This window comes from Hyperoodon ampullatus, assembly GCF_949752795.1.
Source record: "Hyperoodon ampullatus genome assembly, chromosome: 5".
NCBI classification, from domain to species: Eukaryota; Metazoa; Chordata; class Mammalia; order Artiodactyla; family Ziphiidae; genus Hyperoodon; species Hyperoodon ampullatus.
In genome coordinates, this window is record NC_136918.1 from 54,284,881 (window position 1) to 54,311,152 (window position 26,272).

At 34.1% G+C, this 26,272-nt stretch overlaps 1 protein-coding gene across 1 annotated transcript in view; it reads right to left on the reverse strand.

The window, feature by feature from the left end:
* The window catches only part of NAALADL2 (N-acetylated alpha-linked acidic dipeptidase like 2), a gene marked incomplete at its 3' end in the record, with an annotated part of 1,068,176 nt that overhangs the window by 365,244 nt on the left and 676,660 nt on the right, over positions 1-26,272 (reverse strand). Inside the window, exons 7-9 of the mRNA XM_079705513.1 lie at positions 25,143-25,235; positions 22,008-22,213; positions 18,134-18,253 (exon numbers count right to left, since the gene is read on the reverse strand). Coding sequence (XP_079561639.1) covers positions 18,134-18,253; positions 22,008-22,213; positions 25,143-25,235 — 419 coding nt within the window. The remainder of the gene's footprint in view (positions 1-18,133; positions 18,254-22,007; positions 22,214-25,142; positions 25,236-26,272) is intronic.

Genomic DNA, 26,272 nt, shown 5'->3' on the forward strand with positions numbered 1-26,272 from the left:
CCTTCCTTTCTATCTTTCTTTCTTTCTTCCTTTCTTTCTTCCTTTCTTTCTATATTTTCTCCCTTTTATTCTGAGCCATGTGGATGAAAGGCTATTGGTGCTGCAGCCAGGAGTCACTGCTGTGCTTCCGAGGTGGGAGAGCCAACTTCAGGACACGGGTCCACAACAGACCTCCCAGCTCCACATAATATCAAATGGCGAAAATCTCCCAGAGACCACCATCTCAACACCAACACCCATCTTCACTCAACGACCAGCAAGCTACAGTGCTGGAAACCCTATGCCAAACAACTAGCAAGACAGGAACACAATGCCACCCATTAGCAGAGAGGCTGCCTAAAATCATAATAAGTGCACAGACACCGCAAAACACACCACCAGACATGGACGTGCCCACCAGAAAGACAAGATCCAGGCTCATCCACCAGAAAGACAAGATCCAGGCTCATCCACCAGAACACAGGCACCCATCCCCTCCACCAGGAAGCCTACACAACCAAATGAACCAAGTTTAGCCACTTGGGACAGACACCAAAAACAACGGGGACTACAAACCTGCAGCCTGCAAAAAGGAGACCCCAAACACAGTAAGATGAGCAAAATGAGAAGACAGAAAAACACGCACCAGATGAAGTAGCAAGATAAAAACCCACCAGACCTAACAAATGAAGAGGAAGTAGGCAGTCTACCTGAAAAAGAATTCAGAATAATGATAGTAAAGATGACCCAAAATCTTGGAAATAGAATAGAGAAAATGCAAGAACCATTTAACAAGTACCTAGAAGAACTAAAGATGAAACAAGCAATGATGAACAACACAATAAATGAAATAAAAAATACTCTAGAAGGGATCAATAGCAGAATAACTGAGGCAGAAGAATGGATAAGTGACCTGTAAGATAAAATAGTGGAAATAACTACTGCAAAGCAGAATAAAGAAAAAATAATGAAAAGAACTGAGGACAGTCTCAGAGACCTCTGGGACAACATTAAACACACCAACATTCGAATTATAGGGGTTCCAGAAGAAAAAGAAAAAAAGAAAGGAATTGCAAAAATATCTGAAGAGATTGTAGATGAAAACTTCCCTAATATGGGAAAGGAAATAATTAATCAAGTCCAGGAAGCACAGAGGGTCCCATACAGGATAAATCCAAGGAGAAACATGCCAAGACACATATTAATAAAACTGTCAAAAATAAAATACAAAGAAAACATATTAAAAGCAGCAAAGGAAAAACAACAAATAACAGACAAGGGAAGCCCCATAGGTTAACAGCTGATCTTTCAGCAGAAACTCTGCACGCCAGAAAGGACTGTCAGGACGTATTTAAGGTGATGAAGGAGAAAAACCTACAAACAAGATTACTCTACCCAGCAAGGTTCTCATTCAGATTTGATGGACAAATTAAAACCTTTACAGACAAGCAAAAGCTGAGAGAGTTCAGCACCACCAAACCAGCTTTACAACAAATGCTAAAGGATCTTTTCTAGGCAAGAAACACAAGAGAAGGAAAATACCTACAATAACAAACCCAAAACAATTAAGAAAATGGGAATAGGAACATACATATCAATAATTACCTTAAATATAAATGGATTAAATGCTCCCACCAAAAGACACAGACCAGCTGAATGGATACAAAAACAAGACCCATATATATGCTGTCTACAAGAGACCCATTTGAGACCTAGAGAAACATACAGACTGAAAGTGAGGGGATGGAAAAAGATGTTCCATGCAAATGGAAACCAAAAGAAATCTGGAGTAGCAATACTCATATCAGACAAAATTGACTTTAAAATAAACACTATAGGAAGAGACAAAGAAGGACACTACAAAAGGATCAAGGGATCGATCCAAGAAGAAGATATAAAAATTGTAAATATTTATGCACCTAACATAAAGGCACCACAATACATAAGGCAAATACTAACAGCCATAAAAGGGGAAATCAATGGTAACACATTCATAGTAGGAGATTTTAACACCCCAATTTCACCACTGGACAGATCATTGAGAATGAAAATAAATAAGGAAACACAAGCTTTAAATGATACAGTAAACAAGATGGACTTAATTGATATTTATAGAATATTCCATTGAAAAACAACAGAATACACATTTTTCTCAAGTGCTCATGGAACATTCTCCAGGAGAGATCATATTTTGGGACACAAATTAAGCCTTGGTAAATTTAAGAAAATTGAAATTGTATCAAGTATCTTTTCTGACCACAATGCTATGAGACTAGATATCAATTACAGGAAAAGGTCTGTAAAAAAATCCAAACATCTGGGGCTAAACAATACACCAATAAATAACCAAGAGATCACTGAAGAAATCAAAGAGGAAATCAAAAAATACCTAGAAACAAATGACAATAGAGACACGATGACCCGAAAACTATGGGATGCAGCAAAAGTAGTTCTAAGAGGGAAGTTTATTGCAATACAATCCTACCTTAAGAAACGAAATATCACGAACAACCTAACCTTGCACCTAAAGCAATTAGAGAAAGAAGAACAAAAAAACACCAAAGTTAGCAGAAGGAAAGAAATAATAAAGATCAGATCAGAAATAAATGAAAAAGAAATGAAGGAAATGATAACAAAGATCAGTACAATTAAAAGCTTGTTCTTTGAGAAGATAAACAAAATTGATAAACCATTAGCCAGACTCATCAAGAAAAAAGAGAGAAGACTCATATCAATAGAATTAGAAATGAAAAAGGAGAAGTAACAACTGACACTGCAGAAATACAAAGGATCATGAGAGATTACTACAAGCAACACTATGCCAGTAAAATGGACAACCTGGAAGAAATGGACATATTCTTAGAAATGCACAACCTTCCAATACTGAACCAGGAAGAAATAGAAAATATTAACAGACCAATATCATGCACTGAAATTGAAACTGTGATTAAAAATCTTCCAACAAACAAAATCCCAGGACCAGATGGCTTCACATGCAAATTCTATCAAACAGTTACAGAAGAGCTAACACCTATCATTCGAAAATTCTTCCAAAATATAGCAGAGGCAAGGACACTCCCAAACTCATTCTACGAGGCCACCATCACCCTGATACCAAAACCAGGCAAGGATGTCACAAAGAAAGAAAACTACAGGCCAAAATAACTGATGAACATAGATGCAAAAATCCTCAACAAAATACTAGCAAACAGAATCCAATAGCACATTAAAAGGATCATACACTATGATCACGTGGGGTTTATCCCAGGAATGCAAGGATTCTTCAATATACGCAAATCAATCAATGTGATACACCATATTAACAAATTGAAGGAGAAAAACCATATGGTCATCTCAATAGATGCAGAGAAAGCTTTCGACAAAATTCAACACCGATTTATGATAAAAACCCTGCAGAAAGTAGGCATAGAGGGAACTTTCCTCAACATAATAAAGGCCATATATGAAAAACCCACAGTCAACATCATCCTTAATGGTGAAAAACTGAAAGCATTTCCACTAAGATAAGGAAAAATACAAGGTTGCCCAATCTCACCACTCTTATTCAACCTAGTTTTGGAAGTTTTAGCCACAGCAATCAGAGAAGAAAAGGAAATAAAAGGAATCTAAATCAGAAAAGAAGAAGTAAAGCTGTCACTGTTTGCAGATGACATGATACTATACATAGAGAATCCTAAATATGCTACCAGGAAACTACTAGAGCTAATCAATGAATTTGGTAAAGTAGCAGGATACAAAATTAATGCACAGAAATCATTGGCATTCCTATACACTAATGATGAAAAATCTGAAAATGAAATCAAGAAAACACTCCCATTTACCATTGCAACAAAAAGCATAAAATATCTAGGAATAAACCTACCTAAGGAGACAAAAGACATGTATGCAGAAAATTATAAGACACTGATGAAAGAAATTAAGGATGATACAAATAGATGGAGAAATATACCATGTTCTTGGATTGGAAGAGTCAACATTGAGAAAATGACTCTACTACCCAAAGCAATCTACAGATTCAATGCAATCCCTATCAAACTACCAATTGCATTTTTCTCACAACTAGAACAAAATATTTCACCATTGTATGGAAACACAAAAGACCCCAAATAGCCAAAGCAATCTTGAGAAAGAAAAACGAATCTGGAGGAATCAGGCTCCCTGACTTCAGACTATACTGCAAAGCTACAGTAATCAAGACAGTATGGTACTGGCACAAAAACAGAAAGATAGATCAATGGAACAGGATAGAAAACCCAGAGATAAACCTATGCATATATGGTCACCTTATCTTTGATAAAGGAAGCAGGCATATACAGTGGAGAAAGGACAGCCTCTTCAATAAGTGGTGCTGGAAAAACTGAACAGGTACATGTAAAAGTATGAGATTAGATCATTCCCTAACACCATACACAAAAATAAGCTCAAAATGGATTAAAGACCTAAATGCAAGGCCATACACTATCAAACTCTTAGAGGAAAACATCGGCAGAACACTCCATGACATAAATCACAGCAAGATCCTTTTTGACCCATCTCCTAGAGAAATGGAAATAAAAACAAAAATAAACAAATGGGACCTAATGAAACTTCAAAGTTTTTGGACAGCAAAGATAAAAAGACAACCCACAGAATGGGAGAAATTATTTGCAAATGAAGCAATTCACAAAGGATTAATCTCCAAAATTTACAAGCAGTTCATGCAGCTCAATAACAAAAAAAAAAAAAAGAAACAAACCAATCCAAAAATGGGCCGAAGACATAAATAGACATTTCTCCAAAGAAGATATACAGGCTGCCAACAAATACATGAAAGAATACTGAACATCATTAATCATTAGAGAAATGCAAATCAAAACTACAATGAGATATCATCTCAAACCAGTCAGAATGGCCATCATCAAAAATTCTAGAAACAATAAATGCTGGAGAGGTTGTGGAGAAAAGGGTCCACTTTCACTGCTGGTGGGAATGTGAATTGGTACAGTCACTATGGAGAACAGTATGGAGGTTCCTTAAAAATCTACAAATAAAGCTACCATACAAACCAGCAATCCCACTACTGGGCATATACCCTGAGAAAACCATAATTCAAAAAGAGTCATGTACCAAAATATTCATTGTAGCTCTATTTACAATAGCCCAGAGATGGAAACAACCTAAGTGTCCATTGACAGATGAATGGATAAAGAAGATGTGGCACACATATACAATGGAATATTACTCAGCCATAAAAAGAAATGAAATTGAGCTATTTGTAATGAGGTGGATGGACCTAGAGTCTGTCATACAGAGTGAAGTAAGTCAGAAAGAGAAAGACAAATACCATATGCTAACACATATATATAGAAGTTAAGAAAAAAAATGTCATGAAGATCCCATGGGTAAGACAGGAATAAAGACACAGACCTACTAGAGAATGGACTTGAGGATATGGGGAGGGCGAAGGGTAAGCTGTGACAAAGTGAAAGAGTGTCATGGACATATATACACTACCAAATGTACAATAGATAGCTAGTGGGAAGCAGCCGCATAGCACAGGGAGATCAGCTGCGTGCTTTGTGACCACCTAGGGGGGTGGGATAGGGAGGGTTGGAGGGAGGGAGGCGCAAGAGGGAAGAGATTTGGGAACATATGTATATGTATAACTGATTCACTTTGTTATAAAGCAGAAACTAACACACCAGTGTAAAGCAATTATACTCCAATAAAGATGTAAAAAAAAAAATCCACCTGCCAATGCAGGAGACATGGGTTCAAGCCCTGGTCTGGGAAGATCCCACATGCCGCCGAGCAACTAAGCCCATGAGCCACAATTACTGAAGCCCGTCCACCCTAGAGCCCATGCTCTGCAACAAGGGAAGCCACCACAATGAAAAACCTGTGCACCATAATGAAGAGTAGTCCCCACTCGCCACAACTAGAGAAAGTCCACACGCAACAATGAAGACCCAACACAGCCAAAAATAAATAAACAAAATAAAATGAATAAATAAATTTTTTAAAAAAGAAAAAAAAGACATGTATCTATCACATTTGCTCATTAAATACCAATTATATTTACCTTTTGGGTGCTCTCTATTTCTCCCTGCAGATCATTTCCTTTCAGTGTGAAGAAATTATTTCAACGTTTCTGCATGGGAAAGAGTTAAGGGTTAACTCAGCTGGCCTGGTGTCTTCAAGTCTAGCACATTCCCCAAAAGGCTGGCTTTAAGACTGGGCTTTGGCCACTGCTGAGAGATGAGCTCTGAGCCCTTGGAATGGTCCACCTGCTAAGAGTGTTTTTGTATGCCTGAGGTCTCAAGTCGTAACTATTAGAGTTTATGCTAACAATGTATTTCTCGCAGTTAATCTGCCATGTTTCCAGCCTCTTGGTGTCCTACTCTGTGCTCTCCGTGAAGGCCTATGGGGAAGAATCGGTGGCTGATACTGGCTCCGTGGCTGAGGCTGTAGGGATTCTAAGTCATCATGACATCCCAAGGGGGTCTGTTAAAAGTTCATTAGAAGTTTTTCTGATCTCTCTTTACCCATGATACCTCTTCATCTTGTCATTCTGCCATAAGTCCTAGGAAGAACTCATCGCTTTCTGGATTTCAGTTTATTTAGGCTTATTTGCATCTCAGATCTCTAAAAGGTTTTTTGAAACTATGCTTTTGTAACCTGTCTCACTTATTCTCATTTTAGGGTGGGAGCAATGGTCACCTGCAACTTTTTACATTTTAAGTGGAAGCAAAAGTCCTATATGCATGCTTTACTTAATAAAAACAGGACATGTAAGAAACATAGTATCTATCCACTTATTTATTCATTTAAGATATAGTATTGAATGGTCTCTACTTGCCAGATACAGCATTGAACAAAACAGTCCAAATTCTCTACTTTCAAGGAGTTTACATTCTACTGCAGGAAAGAGGTAATAAACAAAACTGTTAGTTATATAATATGTTAATAAGTGCTAGAGAGAAAAATATAGAGGTATAAGGAGATATAACATGTCAGGATGGTGTTTCATATTTAAATATTGGGGGCCAGGAATTTCTAACTCAGAAGGTGATGTGAGTAAAGATCTGAAGGAAAAGATAATGCTTCAAATCTATGACCCCTTTGAAACAGAAAACTGTGTATTGGACAGTTGTGTCTGTCTATATCTTAGGAACTTCTCTGTGATGTACACTGTTGTTCACCCAACCTTCCAACAATGCAATCCTCTCCTCGTACAATCAGGAACAGACAACATAAATTAAACAGCAATATAGATATTACCACGCTTGATTATCAGATTTGCAAATAATAAAAAAAAAGGATGTTAAAACACAATGCTGTGAAAGACTGTATACAAGAATAGGCACTCCAGTATACTTCTGTGATGTTATAAACTAATATTCTTTGACCCAGAAGTTTCATATTTTGGAATTGATTCTAGGAAAGTGTAAAACACTGCAGATTGGCTACTGCATTACTTGAGACTGGAAAGTTAATGATCACTTTACAACTTGCTGAGACTTAGCTGCCATGTGCACATGCATGTGTGGAATTAGTAAGGTGAACATAAGACAGTGTCTTTCTACTGTGATAGGATAGTCAGAGAGGTGTGGGCTGGCACTGCATCCCTGCTAATTAGCGCACAATATTTCCTGTATTTTATGCCTGAGGCAATGTTGTTCTAAAGCCAATGACTTAGCTTGCTGGATCTTAGTAGAAATACTGGGTTCTACAGTGAGCACTTTGGGCAGTAGCTTCTTGATCCCTAAGCTTTCTGATCATACAGAGGTAGCAATGCCCTTGGAAGGTCACTGTGACCATGCTGTTCTCTGAGTCATGCCTGGAAGACCTACAGGTGGCTCTCACAGCCCTTGCAACAACTTCGTAACAACTAATTCCCTATCAAAACCTACTTCTGCTTAAAAAGAATGCCTTCTGTTACTGCAATTGTCTAATGATTGATAAAGCAACTCTTTGGAAAAGGGCAAGAGGTTTGTACAACTATTTGTATAATAGAATGGTAAGCAATTTAAAAAAACTTTAAACAATATATAAAAGTTAAAAAATAGGGAATTGGTTAGCAAATGGTAATATATCTATGTAATGAAATAATATACATTCAATAATTAAATTTATTTTGAAAAAATTCAAACCTACAGAGAAGTTGTAAGTATATTACAATGAATTTCCCTATATTTACTTTCATCTATATTCACTCATGTACCAATGATATTACTATATATATTTGGAAATGTAAGCTCTTTATCATCTATTGAGAGTAAAAATGCAGACAGTTTCCTTTTGGTAACAATATATCTACATACATTACACAAAGAAAAATATTCTCAGTAGTTTTTTCTGGATAGTAAAATTATAGATTATTAAGTACATTTTTATTTTTGTCCATATATAGTTGATAATCTGTCTACAAAGAACACAATAAGCTAATAAAAGGAGCTACATTAGTTCTCAGGGAATCCTTTGTAATGTACATAGTTCTTTTATCAAATTCCTATTTCTAGGATAGAGTGAAAATGTCAATCACCCTTGTGGATCTTTACCAAGCTAGAGCATATAAACTCCTTTGAGATCATGCAATACCTTATTATTTTCCTAACCAATAACTACCTACTGAATATTATTGAAATTTGCTTAATATTTTGGATGATACTCTAAATACAGCTAGAAAAATGTCATTTTATTTCAAAGATGATTGAACTTCATGTACAACATAATTTATAAATTAATATCCTTCATTCAATTTCTGAAATTTTCAAACTAAATAATTCTGGATTACTTTACTTGAAAAAGGGTGCTGGGGAAAGGGTACTAGTTTTGATGCTGTGATTCTAAAATTGCTTTTCTTTATAATCCTCTCTAGCGTCACATCTATTTCAATTTTACATCTAAGCTACTGCCATCTTTAACTCTTTTTGTAGTTACCATTGACTGCCACAGATAAAGGACTTGGAACTGCTTCAGGGTGACATGGTTATCACAGATGAATATCTACAGCTACCCTCCATGTTTATTTATTTAGACTGCCTCAGAAAACAGGTGTAAACATCAAGACTGAACTTAAAATTGTCATGGTCTCTTATATTCACCAACTGTTATTATACATGGCTTAGAGACGTATGGCCAAAATTTGTAAAGGCACAACACAGATAAGTAAACAATAAACATGAAAGCTAACAACCTAGAAACCAGCAGAGCTTAAGAAACCAATTGCAGGTTCTCATATATTATGATGCCAAATTAACAAATAAATAAGTAAATACAAAAATAAATAAAGGATGAATTCACAAGTTAATTATTATATAAATTAAGCCTGGCTGGAACAGCAACACATAAAAATGTTTGATCCCCCTTCACAACACCTGCATAATGTTTGAGCACCTTAAGATAATTTATCCTATTTGAGAATTCTTCCTTAGGCTGAATTGAAATGATTTCTCTACTCCTTGAAGACACACAGGAAATTGCTATAATGGCCCTCAGGAGGATTGCTGTTTCAGGGTTAAAATAGCTTAATTTCTTCTGCTGTTCAATTTCTTTTATCACCCTGGTCTTAATATTATAATTTTGCAACTAAAAATATAGTTAACAGTAGTAACTGTGAGGAGATTAGTGTCAAATTGTATGATACTTAAGGCTAAAAATTTGCAGGTGAAATTCCAGATCAAAGGGAAGGAATAATCAATGCCTTCAAGTCTTATCAGCACTGTATATAGAAGTGCATTTCTGAAAAAGTGTATGCAAATTGTAAATCTTGCCATTTGAAGAAATCCATTTTCAAAGTGAAGAGATTGAATACTTATGTAAGTTTCTGTTAAAATTCCAACTTTCAGGTGCATATAGTGTTTGCTTAAAGCAGCAACTGTGGGCATTTTCACAAGATGCCTGTAGGAAAAATGTTCCAGAATAAAACAAGTTTGGGAAAACATTTATATACATTTTTACAACACACACTGGAAAATACTAGTTTAAAGCAAAGTTCATTTACGTACTATTTGTTTAAGCATTTATTTATCATTACTGTTATATCAAATTCCTTTTGTTTCAGAGAACCACTTTTTTTCAGTCAAAATATTTATGTTACTTTTACCAAGATCTTATTTAGATTTTTCATTTTATATTTCTTTCTTTCAAATTTTTAAATTGTATATATTTAAAATGTACAAATTAGTGATGTGATGTGTATATATACACACACACACATATAGACAAACACACACATTGTAGAATGATTACCAAGATCAAGATAATTAACACATCCATCACCTCACATAGTTAGTATAGAAAACTTTGGTGTGTGTGATGAGAATGCTTAAGAACTATGATCAAAAACATTTAAGCATACGATACCGTATTATTAACTACAATCACCATGCTGTATATTAGATCCTCAGAATTTACTCTTCTTATAATTGAAAATTTGTGCCTTTGACCTACATCACCCCATTTCCCCCTTTCTGAAGAACCTGACAACCACGACTTTATTCTTTTGTTTTCATGAAATCTTTTTTTTTAAGATTCCTCATATAAGTGATACCAAAGAATATTTGTCATTCTCCTTCTAGCTTATTCACTTAGAAAATGCCCTCCACACTGATCCATGCTATTGCAAATGGCAGGATTTCTTTCTTTTCTATGGTTCAATCATACTCCATTTTACATATATTACATTTTTTAAAATCCATTATAATATATACTACATTTTTTAAAATCCATTCATCTGTTGATGTACACTGAGGTTGTTTTCATATCTTGGCTACTGTGAATAATGCTTATGAATGTGGGTGTGCACATATCCTTTGGAGATACTGATTTCATTTATTGGATATATACCCAGAATGGGATCACTAGATCACATGGTAGTTTAATTTTTAATGTTTTGAGGAACTACCTTACTGTTTTCCATAATGGCTATATGATTTTAATTCCACCACTAGCATATATGGGTTCCATTTTCTCCACATCCTCACCAACATTTATTGTCTCTTGTCTTTTTTATAATAGCCACCCTAACAAGTGTGAGCAGATATCTCATTTTCGTTTCAATTTTCATTTCCCTGATGATTAGTGATGTTGAGCACCTTTTCATATACCTATTGGCTATTTGTATGTTTTCTTTGGAAAAAAGGTATATTCAGGTCCTCTGCCCATTTGTAATTGGATTATTCACTTTTGTGCTCTTGAGTTTTATGGGTTCTTTATATATTTAGGATATTAACTCTTTATCAGATATGTAGTTTACAAATACTTTATTCCATTTCTGTAGGTTATTTTTCAATTTATTGACTGTTCCCTTTGCTCTGCAGAGGCTCTTTAATGTAGTTCCTTCCACTCATTTATTTTCAGTTTTTTTGCCTATGCTTTTGATGTCTTATCCAAGAAATTATTGCCAAGATCAATGTCAAGGATTTTTTACCTATGTTTTCTTTTAGGATTTTCATAGTTTCAGGTTTTACATTTAAGTCTTTGATCCGTTTTGAGTTAATTTTTATGAGTGGTGTTAAGATAGGGGTCCAAATTCATGATTTTGTATTTGGATATCCTATTTTCCCAACACCATTTATTGAAGGGAGTGTTTTTCCTCATTACATGTTTTTAGCAGTCTTGTCAAAAATTAAATTACCATATATAAATGGGTTTATGTCTGGACTCTATTCTGTTCCACTGGTCTATGGGCCTGTTTTTATGCAAGTACCACATTATTTTGATTACTATAGCTTTATAGTCTGGCTAGAAATCAGGCAGTGTGATGCCTCTGGCCTTATTCTTCTTTCTCAGTATTGCTTTGACTATTTGGTGTCTCTTGTGGTTCCATACAAATATAGGATAGTTTTTATTTTTCTTTTTCTGTGAAAAATGCCACTTGAATTTTGATAGGTATTGCATTAACTCTGTGGATCACTGTAGGTATTATGGACATTTTAACAATACTAATTCTTCCAATCCAAGAACATCAAATATCTTTCTATTTAGTTGTGTATTCTTCCATCTTTCTCATCAAGGTCTCACGGTTTTCAGTGTACAGGTCTTTCATCTCTTTGGTTAAATTTATTTCTAAGTATTTTATTGTTTTTGATGCTATCCTAAATGACATTACTTTTAAAATTACTCTTTCAGATAAATTGTTGTAAGTGTAAAGAAAAAAAATTATTTTGTTAAAGAACCAAGCAAAACATTCAAATCCAAAATATTAACAATATTTTGCTAATACAATACAAAATTCCTTGATTAAGATACCACTTAATAAAGAGAAACAGCAAGCTAAGGAATGGAAACAACCTAAGGGTTCACTGATGGATGAATGGATAAAGAAGATGTGGTATATATGTAACAGAGAAGAACAAACCTGATTTCATACTGGATCAATTCTTTTAGCTCTACCCCTTGTCTTCTGTTGCCTGTGCTTAGTCATGCTGACTCTGCACCTTTGTAAAAGAATGTTGCCTATAGCCTGAAATAACACATGATGGCCCTTCTCAAGGCTCTGATCTTCAAAGGTACAACTTTTCCATTATTATAGAGATAAAAAGTTGCAGAATAGAAAATAACAATTTTCTTGTTGAAGGTTTATAGGAACATTGTGATCAGCTGCAAGAACAAAGAAGTTTACAACAACCAACCATACCCCTTCCCCTTTTAGTAAAAAAGAAGGCTAAATTCTAATTCAGGGAAGATGGTTCTTTGGGACATGAGTCCACTGTCTTCTCAATTTGCTGACTTTTCAAATAAAGTCACTATTCCTTGCCCCAACAACACATCTCTCAATTTATCAGCCTGTCATACAGCAAGCAGTATGTGCTTGGACTTGGTAACATATATACAAAATGGAATACTACTCAACCACGAAAAGAATAAAATCCTGCCATTTGTGACAACATGGATAAAACTTGAAGATATTATGCTAAGTGGAATAAGTCAGAGAAAGATAAACACCATATGATATCATTCATATGTTGAATCTAAAAGGACAAAACGAACAAACAAAATAAAATAAAAACAAACTCACAGATACAGAGATGAGATCAGTGATTACTAGAGGGGAAGAAGGTTCGTGGGTGGGCAAAATGAGTGAAGGGGGCAACTGTATGGGAACAGATGACAACTAGATTTGAGTAGTGATCACTTTGTAGTACATACAAATGTTGAATTATAATGTTGCACATCTGAAATTTATGAAATAAAAGAGAAAGAGAGAGAAAGAAAAGCAACAAAGCAATAGAAAAAGTTATAACTTACTCAATTTATCAAAGGTAAGCATGTGCCAATAGATAGTAAAATTATCCTAATATTTATACTTAAAAAGGTGGTTTCTTGTAAAAGCATGAATCCATGTTTTTTTACATTAATGTCATTACTCATAAAAATCCTACATAAAATGTCATGTGTCAGAATGGCAAAGCATTATTATCATGGTTGCTATACAGTTGATTAACTGATGACATAAGTGGTAGGTTTTTAAAACATATTAAATATCAGATGGGAAAAAAATAATTTATCAGAGTAAGTTTTATTTCTTTTTAAATGATAAAGTATAGTGTTCTGCACTAAAGATGCCATGTAATTGAAATTGAAACAATTTTATGCAACTTGTAAACAACAATGATTTACTAATACCTCTCCTGAGTAAAATGACCATTCTTTTGAGTCTTATAGAGGTCTAGTGTCCAAAAAGTCACAGACAAAAAGTAAGTCAGCTAAAGCCATTAAGAATGTGATATTAATTTTGATTGCATAAATGTGTTCAAACTAAATTTGTTAATACCTCAATTTGTTTGCACTGCTCTTTGTCTATATAGTCCACATATTTAAGTCAACTGCCTTCTGAAATTCAGAGTTTTAGCCAGAATCTCAATAAGACTTCCCTTGATATCTAGATTTAAATAAAAAGAGATTTACAAATTGTCAGTGTATACTGAACAGAAAACATTGTAAAACAGTAATAAACTGGAGGGATTGCTTGGTTTTAACACAAAGTAAAGCCTCGTAAACCTAGGAGATAGATAAACCTGCCAATAGAATCACAATTTTAAATGTGAGACTTTATTGAAGTGGTAAATTAGTGTAAAAAACGGTTTTAAATCAGTTTATTAGTCTTTATGGTCACTTAAGTTGACTACTTATAGTAGAAGCAGCAGAAAGAAAGATAAAGTAGAATCCACTGAAAAGAGTTGGATTTCATAGTGAACAAGAGAGTACAAAAAATCTCTCCTTAAAAAATAAAAGATAAGAATAAATGAAAATTATGCCATGAGTCATAAAAGACAAGTCAGTACAAAAATGTTTCAAAGTCTATTTTAATTTTATATTTTAAAGCAAGCAGAATAGAAAGTAAGTTTCGTTTCAGTACTCTGCATTAAAATTATCAACAACAAAGAGAGAAAAAGAATATACAACTATTTTAATTCCACCACCCTGTTTTCTGTACTCTACCACTCTGCATTTTGGTCAGTAATACGGATTAAATTATGTCTTCCCAAAATTAAGAGGTTGAAGTCTAAACACCAACATAACTGCACTTGGAGATAGGGACTTTAAGAAGGTAATTAAGGTTGGTGTGCTCAGAGAAAAGGCCATTTGAGGACACAGTGAGAAGGTGGCTGGCTGCAAACCAAGGAAAGAGGCTTCAGGAAAATCTATACTACCTGCAACTTATCTTGGACTTCCAACCTCTAGAACTGTGAGAAAATAAAGTTTTGTTTTTTAAGGCACCCAGCCTATGGTATTTTTTATGGCTGCCCTAGAAAACTAGGGCTATTTTTTTAAAATTCTAGCATGTATATGCATATCATCAAGATAAAAACTATTCATTAATAACTCAGTTATTTGAAAGTCAGTCTTCTCTTAACTCAAGAAATGAACCAACAGGTTCTGGGTCTAAAATATCTGTCATGCGTTGTTTTTAAATTCTATACAACAGTGGCATGGTCAGGCAGAAGGTAAACCTGCACTGCAGCAGTCAGTAACAACCACACAAGTCCCACAATGGACATAGCTGTGACAGACGAGTACCCTTCAACACAAGAGAAAGAGAGCAGATGCTTAACAATATGGCACTTGATTTGAGGAAGGAAATGGAAATGGACATCAGTTTGTGTGACCTGAAAAGAAACACTGGTAGTTCAGTAAAAGGGGAGTTTGTTTACACAATCAAAATATTGAGATTTGAAAAGACAGATTCTAAGTACATTCAAATTTTGTGCCATTGTTATGTAACACATAATTTTGAATTAAATCAATCACATTATTTCTTTCTTGTGTATTCCAGTATCCATATATCACATTCACCCCTATATTTTAGCTAGTTATGCATGTCTTAGATTCATGATAAAATCATAAACTCCTGGGTGACAGGGGCAGTCCATCTGCTTATTATGTGTCCTACACACCTAAAGCAGCATTGTACATGGTACAAATATTTATTCTCTATAAATATTTATCACATAATAGAGCTCTGCAACAGACAATGAAGTCATAGTGTAGTTTGGTTCTGGGCTCAATGCTCTAATGAATTTAGTTGAAATGAAATATATGTACTGTATTTTCTGGTGGGCACTTTTGGGTATATAAAAAAAGAAAACATATTAAAAACCCCCATAAAAATATAACTTTGCTACATTTTCAGGCTTTAAAAAAAATCACTGTCTAACCTGTGGACAGTTTTACAATATTGATACGATCATTTGGTTTTGATCAGGTTTGCAAGCTTCTGGCAGATGCTTCAAAAGCAACATTTAAGCAGAATATATCTAGACTGACCACTTTCATATGTACGAATGCTCCAGGCTTCCTCAAAATGACCTCTTAGAAATTTCACCACAATTTACTTGAGAGTTACAGAACACTGACTAATACATGGATGATCAAATTCTGCTTTTCTAAAGGCAAAATCAATACCTTCTGTGATTTATGAAAGATTTCAAAAAATAAAGGTAAAAGAGCAATATGTATAGAGAGAGGTGCATGTGCTTGTGTTGCATCCTAATGTTTAAAACTATTTGGGGAGAAATCTTATCTTTAATTTCATAACCTACTTTGCATAAAGGCAGTTGTGTTTCATTAATAAAAAGCCATTGACTTTATATCCTTTACTATATATTTAATGGGTCAGTGGAAATTGTTTTCAAGAAAGAGCTTTTTTTCCAGGAAAGTGTATCTTACAAAAGATTTTCTATTCCTTACTCATTCAGGGGACCTGGGTACTTCATTCATCTCTACAGAACATCCTATAGTCCCCAGAAGAATGAAAAGCACACATATGAAGTAAGCATTCAAATATTTGTGAACAGGATGGATTATAAACATTTATAATGCTCCTTAAACATCAATACTAGATTAAACTGAGTTCACCATGTTCTATATAAGATATTAGAACAATAAATGCTGTATAGAAGATATACAGAAGAAAGATTAACAAAAATTAATAAAGTGATTAACAAGAGAGTGAAAAGTCACACCACAGACCGGGAGAATAATTCACAATATATAACCAACAAAAGATCTGTATCGAGAATGTATAAAGAACTCTTACAATCTGATAAGAAAAACAGTATGTCAGAAGGTGTTCAATATTAGTAATCATCAGACAACTTAAAACTAAAACCCCCAAATATAACACCATACACTCATGAGGATGATAATACCAAATGTTGGGGGTGACATGGAGCAACCAGGACGTTCATACATTCATGCTGGTGGTAGTGTCATTAGTACAAGTACTTTGGAAACTCTTGGGCAGTATCGGCTAAAGTTAAACACACATCTACCTGGTGACCTAGCAATATCACTTCTAGGTAAATACCCAAGAAAAATGAGTGCACCCATTCTACCAATACATGAGAAAAATCATAGCAACTAACTCATTATAGCTGAAAATTGGAAACAATCTCCACATCCAAATAACCACCAACCATGGAGAAAAAATTAGGAGATTCACATTTCAATCTCTTAAGTACCATGTAGATGAGTTTTTTCTAACTAAAAAGTTAATTTCTGAATAGTTTAATAGATTTTTATCAAAAATCCTTTGTTTCATATGACTGACATACGTTTTTTGATGTCTATAATGCACACTTTAGCATTACCATTATAGGAAAATATTTTTAAATTATTTCCCTGTATTTTGCAGTATAAAATGTAAATACAAAGTAAAATATTAATATGAAATGAATATTTTCACAGAAAGAGAGGTAATTTATAATTTAAAAAATATATATATTCATTTCTTAAATGGAACTCTTAAAAGAAATATTAATATTCATTATATACTCTTGGTGAGTTTTTAAATTCTAAAACTTATAAGCTAATATTAAGTGAACTAATTATTTCTATTTCTGTAAAAATATTTGCCACACAAAGGGAACAGAAAAGCATATTCAAAACAGTAAGAAAATTATGAGAAAAAATTGACCATATAAAAACACTGGGACACCAACTTTCAAGATGGTGGAGGAGTAACGTGGAGATCACCTTCCTCCCCACAAATACATCAAATACCATCTACACGTGGAACAGCTCCTACAGAACACCCACTAAACGCTGGCAGAAAACCTCAGACTTCTCAAAAAGCAAGAAACTCCCCACATACCTGGCCATGTGGCTGACACGGCCCTTGCAGACTTAGATCATTCCTTAAAACACTTAGGGGGACTTTCTTGGTGGTGCAGTGGTTAAGAATCCGCCTGCCAATGCAGGGGACACGAGTTCGGGCCCTGGTCTGGGAAGATCCCACATGCCGAGGAATAATTAAGCCCGTGTGCCACAACTACTGAGACTGTGCTCTAGGGCCTGCGAGTCACAACTACTGAGCCCACATGTCACAACTACTGAAGTCCGTGTGCCTAGAGCCCACGATCCACAACAAAGAGAAGCCACCACAATGAGAAGCCCGCATGCAGCAACGAAAAGTAACCCTTGCTTGTCGCAACTAGAGAAAGCCCACAGCAACTAGAGAAAGCCCACACACAGCAACAAACACCCAATGCAGCCAAAAATAAATAAATAAATATATTAAGAAAACAAAAAATCACTTAGGGATGGTTTTATGCATATTTAAAAAATGAAAATATCAAGAAATGCCAGATTATAGAGAAAAAGGCAGTTTTGCAAAATCATTTTATTCAAAAGTGGTTCGTCTTACCTCAGCTACCAGTTGCTGAAGAGATGGTGAAGCTACAGAGTGAAGACTTGAGTTACCACTTACAGGACTGTGGAGACTAACATAAGCCACAACATTTTTCTGCAGAACCATCTTGAAATCCTGACATTAAAAAAAAAAATTATCTTTAACAGAAATAAAAGTAACAGATTCCACTTTACCAGTTACATGTTGAATAATAAACACTTCCTACCTAAAATCATTACATTGCATAATACTTTTTTTTTTTTTAATGTAAAGCCATCCCATACTATTTACTAGAGTACCCAAGGGTCATAAAGGGGTTTTAAATAGGGTGGTGAGGAGTTTCATATAACATACAACAAAATATTTTAAAGCATGTTCATGTTCCTAAAAAAGGTAAAAATTTAAGAGAAAATGTCCCTATGTGGTTAATATAGTATGAGATTCAACTTCAGAATACAGGATGGAATATTTGCTCTAGTGATAGCATTTAATTTTATAGTCATTGAATTAGAGAACAGACATGGATAAACCACTTCAGTGTTTAATAAAACCAGCCCTTTCCTTTGAAGTGTTGAGCTACTTTTGCACAAAGCAGCTTTTTATTCTGAGCAAAATAGGTCATAATACAATTGTGGCCTTGCATATATTACTTGAAGTAAAGCCTGATGCATTTCACCTACATTAGTAGAATAAAATGATTCAGTATAATAGTTTTTCTACTTTTCTGCTAAACCCTACTCCCCAAAATTGAAGACCACTGATCCTATTAATAATGTACCACTAAGAAGTCCTTCTGTTATTTGCTTCCTTTTCCTGTGCAAATATTTAATGAGTAATTATCATGGTGGCAGTTCTATAGATATATCCTAAAAATTGTATTATATTATTTTGTATCTTAGAAACATATCTTTCTTCTTCCAACACTATCAGATGAAAGTCTGCAAGGGCTTGTATACCTAGCAAATTGATAACATTATTCCTAGTTTATGTTGAAAATTCAGCTATACCTCTGTAAAAGAATTGAAAAGACAGTTTATTTAAAAATAAGTATTTTAAATAAATAGAAATGATGAACTGTGGTTTACACATAATATTGTTATTAAAAATGTCCATTATTACACAAGAGCTATAGAAAAACAGCTTCTATTTACATACTACCACACTGACAATGTCTATATGTCAGTCCATTTAACTCTCATGAGAACCTCACAACCTAGGCATTAGTGTACTCACTGGAAGAATCAAGTCTTCAGAAGTTAATCTTGCCTAAGACCACTTGTTTTATGGTAGAGAGGATTTGAACTCAGATTTCTTTGACTGCAAAGTCTATAGTATTTCCACAATAGCCTGAAGATGAAGATTCTTCACAGGAGAAATGGTACTTTTTAAAGAACCTATTTAGTAAAATGTTATAATTTTCCTCAAGGTTTGAAATCAGTATTGAGTCAAACCTCTTATAACTTTATCACTATAAATTCCATTTGACCAGTATAACCTAATCTTTTTAATTATAACTCTGAGTTTCAAGGGGTTCCTGTGTAAGCAAAATTAGAAAGGGCATTATGACCTGTCAACAAGTGCTTTCCTTACTCATCTTCATTAGGGAATATATTTAGTGCACAAATTGCTTTCATCTAAAAGAAAATCTTTCATTTTCAGAAGGAGTAGCTTTGATAAGAGTAGACAGAACAGGAAAACTAATAGTTTACTAAATTCCTCCTCAACCAGATTGTTACAAAAAGGCTTCATGAACTGTATTGAAATAATCTAAGATAGAGCAATTTACAGTAGTACACTTTATAAGCTAATAATCAAATCTATATATTATTCACCATTTTCTTTGCTTATATATTTTTGCTTACCTAGTCAAGGAAAAAGCCAGAAAGTGACTGGATGTATAATTAGTTGTCAAATATGCATACATGCATATAATAAATACTCTAAGACAGAGGTTCCTAACCTTTTTGAATAGGAAGAGACTTTTCTACCATAAACATTTTTTCCTACAGACTCCCCACAGTATAGAGTTGTATTTTTAGTGTCTGTTGATTGAGAAACTATAAAATTACCGAAAGGTACAACAGAGTCAATAAACAAAATATTTTATTAACTACAAAAATATTTACTTAATTTGAAAATGTAATTGTTCACATGCACACAAGGCCACAATATTGAACAAACTGCAGGTTACCATGCATGATGCTCAAATAAATTCAAGGACTGTTTGCAGTACACTTCACTTTCCCATGCAGAGGGGTTAAGGATATTTAGGAATTTAAGTTAGGAACTATTAATGTTACACAAGCCTACTTTGAGAACACAGCTTAGAAATACACATGCTAATTTAGAATTAACATGAGTTGACTATGAAGATTATTACATAGATATGGAGAAGGCTGTATGAGATAGTAGAATAAATTTTTGGAAAGAATCTTAAAGACATTTTTTAAAAATGTGCCTTATTGTTACAAGAAAACTAAAACTTTGTTTTCTTTATGATAAAAAAATTCTGAATTAGTAAAACCATCCCAGATCACAAATATACTCCCCAGATTGTTTTTTAAATTGTTTATATCCTTAAAGTATGGAATTTGGAATAGAAGTTTGAGAGATTGGTTCAGCTATTACATTTTCCATCTTACTAAAAATTTGTCAATTCTAAAATGTTCTGTCAGCAATGGAATTTCTTTATTTTAACTAGTTCTTTTGAGTAATGGGAAAAAATTCACACCACTAATTTGAATACAGAAAAGCATTTCAATTTGTGATGTGTGAATCTTGATAAATTTTACAACTGTAAAATTTTTCTCATTTTGAAGACTTCTTTCTCTCAAGTTAAAAAGATCTTTGCTATCTTCTTTTGTATACGTTTTTTGATTTTTCTTGATAGCCAATAGACATTTTATCTTTTTTTTTGAGTGATTAAATGAAAAATGAAACAAAAGAATTTCTCATTGTATATTTGAGATTTTTTTTCTGCAAAGCTGAAGCAGTATACAAACTAGGATATCAAATGGTTTTATTTTCCTAGCTAAAGTTATGTAGGTTTTTTCCTACATATTTCCATTAAACTTCTTTTTATAAAGTCATAAAAATAAATAGAATATCTAAGAGTTTTATGATGTTTTTATTGTTGTTAATGTGGCTTCAATCCAAAGTTGTCATATCCCATTAAGAACACAGTACATTTGTGAGACACAAACATATCAGAAATATTTGAAAATTTACTCCAGTTTTATACTAACTGTGATCCATTGCACACAAAATTTCATTTGAACAAAGGTTTCCTAAGGTAGTTAGATAAGTGGATAGGTAGAGATATAGGTAGAAAAGAAGGAGCAGGGAGGTTGGGGTGTAAGAATAGAGGGAGGAAGGATTGAGGGGAGGGAGAATAAAAGGGTAGAAGGAAGGAAACTGCTATTTTGAGTCTAATCTCTATATTGTTTAGGTAAGGTATAATGATAAGTTAATAAACATTTTATGTACAAGATTGTTTCCTAATTCCAGAAAATTGCTATAAAGTTAAAAAAAAAAAAAGGTAATGATATGTATCACTTGACCCTTTCTTGTCCAGTGCCTGTCAACCTAAGAAGAAACACAATAACCAGGTAAACACCACTGTGGGCGTAACAGAGTCCGTAGGTCTGGTAGCAACAAGAATAAGATAGTTGTAGATCATACACAAATCACTGTGGTCTAACTCTAATTCCCTAGCATTCTTAGAAGTGATCTCAGCAAATAAGCATACTGCACACCCTGGTTGAGATGCACATTCTTGTTCATGGCTTTATCAATTTGACTTTGTCTACTTTAGTCCAGAGCAAGAGCAAGAGTGAGAGAGTGACCACGCAATTTTGAGAGCAAGGCATAGTAATTTATAAACATTTACCTCTCCCCATTCATACGAGCCAATATTTCCAAAAGCTGTTCCACCCCATGAACAGAAAACAATAGTGCGGTCTGGTCTCCACCCTCTCTTGACTCTTAACATCAAGGCCCGGATAAAAGCTGTGATGATGGCAGTGCTGCTGGCCCATTCTTGTCCATTATAACTGTATGCAGTATGATGATGACTGCCAACTATGATATAACGGTCTGCAAATAGAAGGCAACAAGAGCCATTATAATACAATATACATCTTAACAATAAATTTAATGACATTTACATGATCCTATTGCACAACTGAGCAACAATTATGAAAAACTGTTCTGATAATTAACACTAACATTTTCCCCCCACTGTCTTGACTCACACATCTGTGTACATCAAAGCAGAGGCAGCTGCTGAACTCAATTATGAATCCAAAGCTTAGATCCATATTACTGTCATCTGCAACATGCATATTAATTAATGAAGTATACAAATATGCCACAATGAAACCCTTATCTAACATTTTGCCAGAATCATAGTGGGCAGTGCCCTATAAACAATGTGCATATGCTCAAGTAAGTATTAATGAACTATTCATATATTTGAGGGAACAGTTATTCAGTAGCTGTAAGTATTAAAAATGTGGTAGTCATGTATGGATTTTGCAATAAATGAAGTATTTAGGGAATCAGTTTTCACTTCCAACTTAGAGTTTTAGACCCTCTCCTTTTTCTGATGGAAAAAATAAATCATCATCAAAAGTCATCCAAATACTTTTTCTTTTTTGCATATTTTATTTCATATAATCATACAAAATCCATTAGATACACTACTAGAAAGATCTCCATGACACATTGATGACTTCTGAATAACATATATTGATGACGGTTGTCAGTAATAAGGTAGACTAAAAATGTATCTCCAGAGTTTCCTCTGATTTTGCAGTGAATGTTGTTGGTACACAGCTAAATTTACTTTATCAAGTAGCCCTACAATCTGTGTAAAAAGACTTTTCTTCATTAAGTGTCATTTCCTTAGGAGATGTCCCATAACTTGATGGTTAAGTGTACAGAGTTTAAAGCCTTCCTGCTTGGTTTTGAATCCAGGCCATTCATCTTACTAGTTGTATGACCTTAGAAAGCTTATTTAGGCTCTCATGCCTTAAATTCTTCAACCATAAAATGGGAATAAAAATAGTACATACATCATTCAGTTGTTTTGAGTTTTAAGTAAGTTACTATTTGTAAGGCACTTTGAATAACACCTGACACATAATAAGTACTACACATGTATGGAATGAATGAATCACACCTTGTCTTCATGGCATCAAAACACTACTTTACTGGAAACATAACTGTGTGAAGCTATTTTAGTTTTCCACACTGATATTGGAACCAACAATGAATTTGATCTATCAATAATTTATCAAAACTTAAATAACGGTATACACAGTGTGCCTGCAATGTTGAATTGATTCACTCATCTCCCAGATATGTATAAAAATTCTGTTTGGAATTGTCTGTATTCTGGATAAACCATATAAAAACCTTAATACTAACTGATGGTTATTTCTAATTTTCAGAGTCATTAAATAAGAAAAGTATGTGAATGAACAGCTAATATTTTTGTGTAGAATTCAAATAAATAAAATTGAGAAGCTTTGCATATTATACACTGAGGAATACTACTAGTAAATAGATTTTTTTTTAATTTGGGATTTTTTTTCTACATTGAATTCAATAAGGAAAGTTTTTTTTTTTTTTTTTTTTTATCCTACAGTGAGTATAGTTTTGTACAGTTTGGTTTTTCAAAAATAACTAGCAAATGTAGCAATGATGATAAATATTTCTAATGCTTCAATTAGAGATCCTTATGATATAAATTTGTCGAAATGGTTGAAATGCAATAGTGACAATTTCCAAATTCATTTATATCTTGTATTTAAAAATATTATGATCAGAGGTTGTTCATCAGAGGTTGCTAATGTAAGGAAACCAGAGAGAAGATGTCTGTGAATTTTTAAAGAGTTGGTTGGCAGGAAACTTGATGGGAATGTAAAACTTGATCTCAGAATTTCCTGGGTTAGCAATTATGGAGTCAGTTTGACTAAAATCATGGAGAAGGATTATGCTCCAAGGATAACTTGAGTAAATATCCCAACCAAATCAATAACAATGGCACAAATGTACTAAAAGACTACTGCATTCTACCATGTAAAACAAGCACAGCAGACAGTAATATGTCATTCAACCTCACAATATGTTCAGAAGTGTTGTTAATTAATATATTTGTCAGTTATTTTCACTTTTTTAGCCTATACAGTATCATCTGAAGATTCCATAAGCATCCCATAACAAGGTATAAAACTATTTAAAATGTAACCAGGTGATCCTTTTCATAAGCACCTTCAAAACCTAAGCCAAGCAAACATTAGGCAGAATTGTCAGTGGACCAAGGGTCAGAGATGGGACACAGACTAACAATGAAAGATTTGAAAACCAAATTTTTTAATTTTTTTGAAAACACATAATTAGGGGCTTCCCTGGTGGCGCAGTGGTTGAGGGTCCGCCTGCACATGTAGGGGACATGGGTTTGTGCCCCGGTCTGGGAGGATCCCACATGCCACAGAGCGGCTGGGCCCGTGAGCCATGACCACTGAGCCTGTGCGTCCAGAGCCTGTGCTCTGCAACGGGAGAGGCCACAACAGTGAGAGGCCCGCGTACGGCAAAAACAAAAACAAAAACAAAAACAAAAAATACACATAATTAAAACTAAAATATTTCCTTTTTTAAAAAGTATTTTCTTGATATAAATAAAATCTTCAGTGGTGTTACAGTGAATAAAAGAAAAAGAAAACATTGGTTTCTATAGCTTTTACTCACAGGTACATGCCAATTTAACAAATCTAAACTCTGTTTTCTCCATTTTGTTTTGTTTTCCCTGTTACACTCTCTACTATGATTTATCTTTGAAGGGATTTGGTAAGAAAGAATGAAGACCTGCTTCTTGGTTTTATATACCACCCTTTAGAGTGGTATGAACTTGTAATTACATCTAAAGTAGGACATTTAACTATGGTATTAAATTGTTACAGAGCATTTTCTTGTTATATTTCATATAAAGTGTAGATTATAAATATTTGGGTCTACTTACCTGGAGATGTCAAGCCCTTTAAATATCCAACAACATTAGTAACTGTTTCAAATTTTGTGACTGTCTGAATTTGCATGCTGACAATTCTTTCCTCTGGGGGGGGAAAGAAAATTAAAAGATACTTGTTTCTCTATATTCTGCTGTTTTTTTTTTCTTAAAGCATTCAAATTTATTTATCCAATATGATCATAATTCCAAACAACTGAATTTTTCTAGATAACCAGCGTTATACTTTTCGGCAAAGATGTATTTGAAACTTTGTGTAGACATTATTTTAGGTGCTTGTTATATAATGATGACTAAGATACAATTGCTAGCCTCATAGAACTTCAGAACCATAAATAGGCAATTCTAAATTTCACATTAAAAACTGCAGTGTGGTTCAACAAGAAAGCACACAGAACCAGACCTCAAGGAGATGTGGAAAACTCATATTTTTTAAAAAGAAAAAAAATCAGATAAAAATATTTTCAAAGGATTTTAAGTACTTGTCTAGCTTCAGAAAAAAGCATGTGAAGATGATTTAACTTTTTTTGTATGATTCATTATTACAATTTCATATTGAAAACTATAAAGCATTACACAAATTAAAAGAATAGAGATTCTTAAAGCTACACATTTTCAAATCTTGGAGTTTTCATTTCTACCTGTGTTTGTAGGTCTGTCACCTCTCTACTAAATCTCTGCCACCTGCCCTGCCTCTTTGAGTTCTTCTATTCATGCTTGATATTCAAAAATTTTGACAACAAATAAGGCAAAGACACCAATCAGAAAGGACTTCGGTCACAGCCCTGAAGTGGTCTTTGAAGGTCTTTGGTGATGACATGTGTTAATCCTGTATTTGATGGATCCTGGGAAGTCTGGGGGCTGGGGGTGGGGGTGGGAAGGTGGTTTCACTAAGAGAGGTCCAAGGGCAGCCAAGTGGTACTGTTGGGGAGAGGGTGGCAATTAGAAAGCAAGTAATGCAAAGTAGACATGCTATACTGATGGGCCTTCAAATGTCACTTCTTACTGCTATATTAAAACTGTTATGATAAATAAGTTGCTTCTTTCTTTAAACATGCCCTACTAACAATTTAAATAGAAAATCAGTACACTGAAAAAATTATAACTAAACAAGAATAAAGAGA